The following is a 9,633-nucleotide window of genomic DNA, read 5'->3' on the forward strand; positions in this document are numbered from 1 at the left end:
CCCGGCTAATTTTTTTATTTTTATTAGAGATGAGGTTTCACCATATTAGCCAGGCTGGTCTTGAACTCCTGACCTCAGACCCGCCCGTCTCAGCCTCCCAAAGTGCTGGGATTACAGGGGTGAGCCACTGTGCCTGGCAATAATGATTTTTGGGTTTTTTTTTGAGACAGTTTTGCTCTTGTTGCCCAGGCTGGAGTGCAGTGGCACAATCTCAGCTCACGACAACGTCCACCTCCTGCGTTCAAGCCTCAGCCTCCCGATTCTCCTGCCTCAGCCTCCCGAGTAACTGGAATTACAGGCGCCCACCACCATGCCTGGCTAATTTTTATATTTTTAGTAGAGATGGGGTTTCACCATGTTGGCCAGGCTGGTCTCGAACTCCTGACCTCAGGTGATCCACCCGCCTTGGGCTCCCAAAGTGCTGGGATGACAGACGTGAGCCACCGCACCCATCAATAATAAAAAATTTCAAAGCAAAAATAAAGATTTATAAATTGTAAAATGCAGATGTAACAAGTGAGTAATATTTACTGAATCAGTAAATATGAATGATATTAATGTGCTCATGGAGGTGGCTTGTGAGTGGTGTGAGCATTTCATGGTCAGAGATTGGCAGTCGGGCCAGAGACCGGATGGATTTTAACTCGAACATCACAGATGCAAACACTGAACACCCTGACGCGGGCGGCGCCTGCACCGCTGCCTCCTTCTCTGCACCTGTAAATGGGGTGAATAATTCCATCCCCCTCCCGCTTCCACCTTCAGAAGATTTTTTGTCAGCACAGAGGCTGTCAGCACAGTCTTCAGCGAGGAAGTGCTGGGAACGCCCTGCAGTGAACCCAGGAAGATGCCTGCGCTGGGTGCCCTGGCCCTCCCCACCGCCCCTGCTGGGTCTCAGGCCATGCCCGTCTGCTGTGAACCCCTGCAGAGCACCACGTGCGAGCGCTGGCTGGAGGCGAGAGGTCTGCCTTTGATGTGGCTCTTGGGGCAGGGCCTGTGGTGCCTTCCATAGCGGAAATGGGGCGCCGCGCGGGGAGGGCGGGAGCAGCGTCCCGGGTGCCCCTGTGAGGATGAGCGAGGAGATGACTGGAGGGTCCTGAGAACCTCACCAGGGTGCCCCCAGCCCATCCGCTCCCAGGAAGCGACACCCCCAGCCCCAGGGCTGCAGCTGAGGGGGTTGCTACTCTGGCTGGGCGAGGCTGGGCCCTTGGGGGCAGGGGCCAGAGTGGCCTCAGCCTCTGTGAGATGCCTAAAAGCACCGACTCCTCTGGGGCTCACTAGCATTGGGCCGTTTCACGCTCTGCCCCGGCCAGAAGCCCCCTCACCCCCAGCGATGTGCAGTTCCTGCAGGCTCACTCAGTTTCCAGAACTTTAATTATGGGAAAGTTCTCCCTGGTCCCGCCCCCAAATCTGCCATGAACGTTGACAGCTGAGTTGCTGCCCCATGCATGCTTTGGCTGAGAGCAGAGGGTGCCCCGTCCTCATTGAGCTGCTGACGTGGGGAGGGGTGGGGCCTAGGGGTGCCATCCATGGCCAGTGATTGAGGCAGAGGAGCCTCTGGAGGGGGCAGGTCCCAGGGAAGCCCCGGACTCCTAGAGGGGAGGCCAGGTGGGGTCCCTGGTGACCAGGACAGACTGTGGTGTTTTTTAACGTAAGGGAGATATGCTACCTGACAGACCCCAGGGGTGCTGCGCACCGCCTGGTGGCAGGTGGGCCGTGGTGGGCGCTCACGCCCCTGCCACGTGCCCATCATGTGCCCGCCCTCAGTGGGAGGGGCTCCGAGGATGACTTTTAAAAATGCAGAGAAAGGCTCCATTCTTCCCAGGACCTCAGCCCAACCCTGGCCCAGGGAGGCAGGAGACAGAGGCCAGGAGGGGGCCAGAGGTGTTGAAATGTCCTGGGGACCTGAGCAGCCACCAGGGAAGAGGCAGGGAGGGAGCTGAGGACCAGGCTTGTCCACACTGGTTGTGAGATGCCTTGAGCCCAGAGGGTTGATGCCAGGAGGTGTCTGGACTGGCTGGGCCATTCCTGGACTGACCTGTCCGGCCAGGGAGAGGGTGAGTGTGAGGGCAGATCTGGGGGTGCCCAGATGGACGGAGGCAGGCATGGGGGATACCCAAGGCCCCCTGGCAGCACCATGAGCTAAGCAGGACACCTGGAGGGGGAGACCTGTGGGGACCTGGGGGCCTCCAGTGACCCCTTCCTGCTTCCTGAACAGGACTATGCCTGTGCAGGGCTCCCAGAGAAGACTCCTGGGCTCCCTGAACTCCACCCCCACAGCCACCCCCCACCTGGGGCTGGCTGCCAACCAGACAGGAGCCCGGTGCCTGGAGGTGTCCGTCCCTGACGGGCTCTTCCTCAGCTTGGGGCTGGTGAGCTTGGTGGAGAATGTGCTGGTGGTGACCGCCATTGCCAAGAACCGGAACCTCCACTCACCCATGTACTGCTTCATCTGCTGCCTGGCCCTGTCAGACCTGCTGGTGAGCGGGAGCAACATGCTGGAGACGGCCGTCACCCTCCTGCTGGAGGCCGGTGCACTGGCGGCCCGGGCTGCCGTGGTGCAGCAGCTGGACAATGTCATTGACGTGATCACCTGCAGCTCCATGCTGTCCAGCCTCTGCTTCCTGGGTGCCATTGCCGTGGACCGCTACATCTCCATCTTCTACGCACTGCGCTACCACAGCATTGTGACGTTGCCGCGGGCACGGCGAGCCGTCGCAGCCATCTGGGTGGCCAGTGTCCTCTTCAGCACGCTCTTCATTGCTTACTACGACCACGCGGCCGTCCTGCTGTGCCTTGTGATCTTCTTCCTGGCCATGCTGGTACTCATGGCTGTGCTGTACGTCCACATGCTGGCCCGGGCCTGCCAGCACGCCCAGGGCATTGCCCGGCTCCACAAGAGGCAGCGTCTGGCCCACCAGGGCTTTGGCCTCAAAGGCGCTGCCACCCTCACCATCCTGCTGGGTATTTTCTTCCTCTGCTGGGGCCCCTTCTTCCTGCATCTCACACTCATTGTCCTCTGCCCCCAGCACCCCACCTGCAGCTGCATCTTCAAGAACTTCAACCTCTTTCTCGCCCTCATCATCTGCAATGCCATCATTGACCCCCTCATCTACGCCTTCCGCAGCCAGGAGCTCCGCAGGACGCTCAAGGAGGTGCTGCTGTGCTCCTGGTGAGCGCGGCACGGGCAGCTTTCAGCGTGCTGGGCAGAGGGAGGTGGTGATATTGTGTGGCCTGGTTTCTGTGTGACCCTGGGCAGTCCCTTACCTCCCTGGTCCCCATTTGTCAAAGAGGATGGACTGACCTCTGAAGGTGTTGAAGCACAGACCCTTCTGGGACCAGGGAGAGGGGTCCCTGCAAAACTCCAGGCAGGACTTCTCACCAGCAGTCGTGGGTAACGGAGGAGGACATGGGGAGGTTGTGAGGCCTCAGGCTCTGGGCACCAGGGGCCGACCTCAGGCTCCTGAAGAGACATTCTCTGCCCACTCCCGGGGCACTCCACCTGCTCCAATGGGCATCCACCCCACCCCATCTTTGCTGCCAACTCTCAGGACCTGTGCCCTCGTCAGCTGGGATGTGGAGGCTCTGGGTGGAAGAGTGTGCCAAGAGCTACTCCCACAATAGCCCCAGGAGAAGCGACTTTGTGACCAGAAAGCTTCAGCTACAGTCATGCAATGGCTTCTGCAAAAGGAAGTGAAATCCCTGCCTCAGGCCAAGGGACCAGGTTTGCAGAAACCTCACAAGTGGTGTGGGGCTGAGCCCTCCTGAGCGCTGGTTCTAAGGCTCAGACTGGGAACTAGGGCCTCAGCCTGCTTTCCTGCAGCAGTCACCCAGGCAGACAGCCCTGGCAAATGCCTGACTCAGTGACCAGTGCCTGGGAGCACGGGGCCAGGAAAGTCTGGTAATAAATGTGACTCAGCATCACCCACCTTAGCCCCTTCCAGAAAGTGCTTCAAGTTTGCGGGTGGAGGGGTAGGGGAGGGGAAGGTGGGCAGGGATGAGAGTCAAGAGAGGGAAGAAAGGAGTCCTGGAAAACGTGGCTGCCTCCCCAGGTGAGGAAGCCACAGCCCCAGAGGCCCTGAATGCCTGGGGAGTGTGGAGGTCCCAACCAGGCTTGCGCTGACCCTGCTTCTCAGGTTTCTCTCCGTGCTTACAAACCCCAGCCTAGAGGAACGAGGAGCAGGTGCAGCAGGGCCCCAGGGCCTCCACTCTGACACTGTCCCAGCTGCAGGAGAGGTGGGTGCCCAGCCCTCCATGTGACCACAGGTGACCTCAGCCAGGCACACTCCTTTGCTGGCCCTGGCCCTGAGTCCCTCCAGCCGTGATGAGCCGTGAATGGGACCATCTCTGGTCACTCTGAGATGCCTGGAAGGGGGCTCAGTGCAGGCGGGCTGGGGGCTGGGTCTGCTGTCTGTCCAGCACTGCCATTCTGGGAGTGGGCAGGTGGGGTGGGGGTCGGGGGTGGTCTGTGTTGAGCCAGTCCTGGGAAGTGCTGGATGTGAGGCCTCCGAGGATGAGGATGAGGCAGAGGCCCAGCGGCGGACAAGTCCCCTGGGAAGGAACTATGCTGCCTGGTGCTAGGGAGCAGTGGAGCCCCTGGGCCATCCCTCTGCTGAAACCTGGGCATCTCGCTAAAGAGACCAACTCCATTTCCTCTGCAGACGCTGAGCACTCAGTCACCCCCTTTCTGGAACAGGCTCAGTGGAGGCTGCAGGGCTGCCATCAGCCAACTCCTAGGCAGGCCCAGTCAGCAGCCCCCTGGCCAGCCCCACCCCTGCGTCAGCTCCAGCCCTGACTGCCGGCCTCAGAACTGGGAGCTGCTTCCTGGCAGGGCCCGCCTGTGCTGGGAGACCGGACGGTGAGTCAGCCTTCAGCCTGGCACCAGAGCTCTCTGAGGATGGAGCAGGGGTTGGCTGGCCTGAGGCTGCAAAACTTCCTTCATGGAGACAGGCAGGCACCCAGACGCTCACCCGGGACTCCCTTGAACAGGGACAGGGAGGAACTCCAGGCAGCTAGACCCCAGCCACAGCCACTTGAGCACACTGTGGGGCAGGGAGGGGCATCTCTTGAGAACAAAAGATCCATTTCTCGACTTTCCAAACTGGAGAGCTTCTTGAGAGAAAAGAGAGAGACAAGGACAAGGCCATGCCACCCACACAGTCCTGTGCACACAGACCGGACACAGGCGTCCACAGGAGGGTTTGCAGCTGCTCATTGTGTGAAGTGAATGCTGATTTGGGGACGGGGGGTCGTCTGTGCATTGTGCACTGTCAGACCCTTCCTGAAGGATTTTTGTTACTGAAATATCAGAAGGTCCTTGTTATAAGGTGGTGTCACTGTAATATCTGGCCCAGGAGGAGGTCAGTGCTGTGCGGGCGAGCCCTTCCCTCCCTCCCTTCTTCTCTGACCAGTAGACGCATCTCCAGTTGTTCCCCTGAGGCCCCCCTGCAGCATTCTCCGACATCAGAGAGTGAGTCAGATAGAAGCCGCTGCCCACCCTCCCCCACCCTGGCCGGGTTCTTGCCTGGCTTGTGCGTCCTTGTGACAATTCCTGACACGGATGCGCACCGGGCAGTGGCACGTCCAGGTGCTGTGCGCGGCCGGGCCCACAAAGCTCCTTTGGCCTTTCACGGAGCCCCCTGGGGGAGGGGGCCAGGTGGCCCCCCCACTGCGGAAGCCGGCGACCCACGGAGCTCGCTCTCGGCCGCCGCCAGCCCTCTGTGTCCGCGCCCTTCCGAGCTCTGATCGGACGCTTTGCTTCTTCTCAGTGGGTTCAGGGCCTGCGCCGGCCTTTACCTACCTCCCCCACCCAAAACCGGCAAAGCTCAGAGCACCTTTTCTGCCAAAAGACAGGGAGCTGGGAAGGTGCGGCTTGGTCCCTACACCGGCGTGGGGATAAAGACCCTCCTTACAAAGCCGCAGGGTGGGGCTGTCGCAAGGGCGGAACCGGCAGGGTAGCCGGGGGCGGGGTTCCCAGGGCCGAGAGGGGCTTCTATTGTCCTCCCTGGAGCCCGGCGCCCCCACAGGCAGCTCCTCTGGGAGGCAGCCCCTCCTTTCGAGTGCGCGGGGGCCCCCAGACCGCGCCCGGCCCTGCGCTGGGGGAGGCTTGGCTGCGGGAGGGGCGCCGCATTGCGCGCGGCGGGCGGGGACGCGCGGTGCGGGGCCTGCGGGCCGGGCGGGATTCTGCGGCGGCGCCTCGCGATTGGCCACCCGCGGTGACATCAGCCGATGCGAAGGGCGGGGCCGCAGCTATAAGATCGCGCGGCCGCGGTCCCCGACCCTCAGCAGCCAGCCCGGCCCGCCCGCGCCCGTCCGCAGCCGCCAGCAAGACGCGCCCAGCATGAGGGAGATCGTGCACATCCAGGCCGGCCAGTGCGGCAACCAGATCGGGGCCAAGGTGAGGCTGCGCGCCCCGGCCTGTCCCGGGCCTCGGGGCGGGAGGAGGGAGGCGCCGGGCCCCGCGGGCCGCACCTCCAGCCGCCCCCGCCCCTGCGAACCTGCAACAAAGGGATGCGCCCAGCGTCGCGCCGGGCGGCCGGGACGCGGGGCCCCCGCCCTGGGACTCTCGCCCGCACCTCTCCTCCCCTGCCCAGGTGACCTCGGGCTGTCGGGGCGCAGCTCACGTCAGTCGCGAAGCCTCAGCCCCCTCCACACCTGCGCCCCCTCCACACCTGCGCCTCCTCCACCAGGCCTCCGCAGGTGCAGCTGGGAGCCCTGTCTGGGCGTGGCCCTCTTTTTAGGGGCCGCAGCATAGCCTTGAGTGAGACGGGTGGGGTAGGCAGATTTGGGTGGGCTGGGGTTCTCCTCACAGCCTTGATTCCCTTGGCCCGAACCCCCCACTGGAGGAACCGAACGTCCCTCGAGAGGCTAGAGCCGCCCCGATGTCCCCAGCCTGCTCCAAGAGCCCTCGGCGTCCTAGCCCCACCCTGTCCCTTTGTTGGAGGGATTGGGCCTGGACTCGAGATGACCTTGGTCCAGGACCAGGCTCTCCATCGGCGCAGCCGCTCCTGGGCAACCCCTGCGGGGCTTGACCGCGCCCACCCAGGGTCTACCAGTCTGGGGATTGGATGTGGGAACAAAGCCGGGCTGTGGGGTGTGGAGGCTGCACCGTGGCGCGCCCCTCCCTCCATTGTTAGCCCACCTCGCAGATGTCGGGGCCAGGCAGGAAGGGGCGTTGATGCAGCTCTACAGGGACCCCCGCCTAAATCATTAAGGGGACGTCTTGTCCCCTGGTCCTGGGAGGCTGTCCCTGACCCAAGGTCACACAGCAGGTGCGAGAGAGCTGGGCTGGCCCTTGGTTCTCATCCCCTGCAGGAGCCAACCTGGGGCTCGGGCGGGGCGGGTGGGGGTTCTGCTTGCCAAAGGGTCTACCCTCCGAACAGTGTTGGAGAACGGGGGATGGGGTGAGGCTGGCTTTGTCAGGACCAAGGCCAGGGACCCAGCTCAGGGCTGGTGCAGCGCTGATTCTGGGAAGGAGGGGGTGGAGGAGACGGTCCTGGAGGGGAAGGGGCCAGAGAAAGGCTTCCTCGGGAGGCTGTTGCCACGGTAACCAGGCAGGAACAAAAAGCTAATTACAACAGGGCCAGCCACGTGGCTGACATGTAAATTGCAACTTTGGCTCTGGGTGGAGGCGCCTCTGAGGGTGGGAGGCCCAGTAATGGGGAGACTCTAATCACCCAAGGAGACAGCTGTGCCTGCCAAGGAGAGCCTGGGGGAGGGGAGGCCTGGGGGACAGTGGCCTCAAATCAAACCGGGACTCCTGGAGCAGCCTCTGACAGCTGCCCTGGCCTGATGGGAGGGGCTGAGGGCTCATTAATGTGGTCACTGGGGCCAAGCCTGCCCTGAGCATCTGCTCCTGGGAGGGTCAGGGGTCGCTGTGGGGAGGGAGGGCAGGCAGCCCTGAGGCCCACCTGGGGTTTCTCCTTCTATGACTGGGATGGGCCCAGAGCTGTGGTCCCACAAGGCACTTATCAGGCAAGAGCTGGGACCTAGAAGTCAGTTCCACATGCAGACATCCCCTGAGGCTCCATGGGTGGCAGTGGTAGCCCTTGTCCCCTGGACCGCGTCCTTGGCTGCCTTGTGCTCTGCTTCTCAACACTGGAGCCCTCAGTTTGCCCACTACTTTTATTCCTTTTGAGGTTTTTCTTAATTTATTTTGTTTTAAAAATTAATACCTGGCCGGGCACGGTGGATCAGGAATCTCATGTAATCCCAGCACTTTGGGAGACTGAAACTGGAGGATCACTTTAGCAAAGGAGTTCAAGACCAGCCTGGGTAACATGGTGAAACTCCGTTTCAAAAAAAAAAAAAAATTAGCCTGGCGTGGTGGGCGCGCCTGTAGCCCCATCTACTTGGGAGGCTGAGATGGGACATCGTTTCAGCGTGGGAGGTCGAGGCTGCAATTAGCTATGACCGCACCACTGTACTCCAGACTAGGCGATGAGAGAGACCCTGTCTCAAAATAATAATAATAGTATCTGATTCTTTTTAACAATGCAAACAACAGAGAAGTAAATGTTCTCGGGGCGGGGGGCGGCAAGAGCGTATTCCTTTCCTCTGCTGCCCTTGCGGAATCAATGGGAAGCAGCTCAGTGGTTTGCGTCCAGCCGCACCCTCGCCCTGGAAGGTCTCCAGGGGTCACACGCGAATTCCCCCGGGCCAGGGCCCGTGTAGGGGATTCGCCCCCTGACGGGAAGTTCCTTGGCCGTTCTCGGCCTCCACTCCCACAGCTGGTGGGGGGGCAGCAGCTGAAGGCGGGCAAGGCGGCTGCTCCTCTGTCTGGGGTCCTCGGGTGGTGCCTGGCTGGGCAGGAAGGAAGGTGCCCAGAAAGGTGCCCCTCTGGGCAGAGGGAAGTCGGGGTGACTCGAGGCCGGGAGCAAAGCCGGGTCCCGGGCGGTCACGCGGCAGCGCGGACGACTCACCGCGGTCACCCCTGCGCTGGGAGCCGCGCCCGCATCGTCTCGCGGGGATGAGGTAAGCCGGGCGCAGCCAGCCCCGAGGAGCCCCGAGGATGAGAAAACCCGAAGCCCGAACAGCCGAGCGGCCGCCCGCAGTCACCCCTGGGGGGCAGGGGCGGGCCGGGCTGTGCAGAAGCACCTGGGCCCGCGGGACGCAGGACGCTGCCCCGCCGCCGCGCAGAGCTGAGTCTGGGCCCCCGGGGTCTCCTTTCCTGGGGCCTGTGCTCCTCCCTCCCGGGTTCGGGGCGGGGCGGGGCGGGGCAGGCGGGGGCGGGGGGGCCTTTGTCCTCCGCGGGGGCTTTGGCGCCGCCTCCTCGCGGCTGCTGGGCGGGGAGGGGGCGGGGCCTGGCCCTCGCAGCCAATGGGAGACGGCGTCCCTGCTCGCCCCGCCCCCTCGCCTGAACGCCCCCTTGGAGCCGCGGGCCGGGCGGGAACCGCATTCGGGTCCTGCAGGGGCTTGGAGGCCCCGGTCTCGCAGCCCCTTCTGCGGCGGCCGCCGCTCCCACCTCCGCCGCTGCCACCTGCCTGGGCCGCTGCCCGCAAAGCCCAGCCCCGCTTTCCCCGGGACCCAAGCGCGGCGCGAGGTCAGCACCAAGGACAGCGCCCGGGCCGAGAGGCTGGCCTCGAACGCCGGGTTCTGCGTTTTTTTTTTTTTTTTTTTTTTTTTTTTTTTTTT

At 62.8% G+C, this 9,633-nt stretch overlaps 2 protein-coding genes across 12 annotated transcripts in view; both read left to right on the top strand.

The window, feature by feature from the left end:
• The first annotated feature begins 1,562 nt into the window (after nucleotides 1-1,562).
• MC1R (melanocortin 1 receptor) lies at nucleotides 1,563-6,191 on the top strand. 2 transcript variants are annotated; one of them, XR_003117028.1, is made up of 2 exons: nucleotides 1,563-3,681; nucleotides 5,525-6,191. XR_003117028.1 is itself a non-coding variant. In XM_025370088.1 (2 exons), exon 2 carries the CDS (start codon nucleotides 2,223-2,225, stop codon nucleotides 3,174-3,176), a length of 954 nt encoding a protein of 317 aa, XP_025225873.1. In that variant the 5' UTR covers nucleotides 1,818-2,069; nucleotides 2,100-2,222; the 3' UTR covers nucleotides 3,177-3,941. The 2 variants fall into 2 exon arrangements, 1 of the variants encoding a protein (XP_025225873.1); XM_025370088.1 differs by lacking the exon at nucleotides 5,525-6,191 and having other exon boundaries at nucleotides 1,818-2,069; nucleotides 2,100-3,941.
• A 32-nt stretch (nucleotides 6,192-6,223) lies between these two features.
• Nucleotides 6,224-9,633, top strand: part of TUBB3 (tubulin beta 3 class III) — a 12,798-nt gene continuing 9,388 nt past the window's right edge. For 7 of the 10 annotated variants that reach the window (XM_025370077.1, XM_025370075.1, XM_025370081.1 and 4 more), the window contains exon 1: nucleotides 6,269-6,397. In XM_025370077.1, the coding sequence (XP_025225862.1) occupies nucleotides 6,341-6,397 (57 nt within the window). In that variant the 5' untranslated portion in view covers nucleotides 6,269-6,340. Of the gene's footprint in view, nucleotides 6,398-9,633 lie in introns of all 10 variants that reach the window. The other 3 variants (XM_025370078.1, XM_025370083.1, XM_025370087.1) reach the window with 3 other exon arrangements.

Source organism: Theropithecus gelada, chromosome 20, assembly GCF_003255815.1.
Source record: "Theropithecus gelada isolate Dixy chromosome 20, Tgel_1.0, whole genome shotgun sequence".
Classification (NCBI taxonomy): Eukaryota; Metazoa; Chordata; class Mammalia; order Primates; family Cercopithecidae; genus Theropithecus; species Theropithecus gelada.

Bases quoted from the DNA above. Each gene is read 5' to 3' on its own strand.
- MC1R (XM_025370088.1), top strand. From the start codon at position 2,223: ATGCCTGTGCAGGGCTCCCAGAGAAGACTCCTGGGCTCCCTGAACTCC.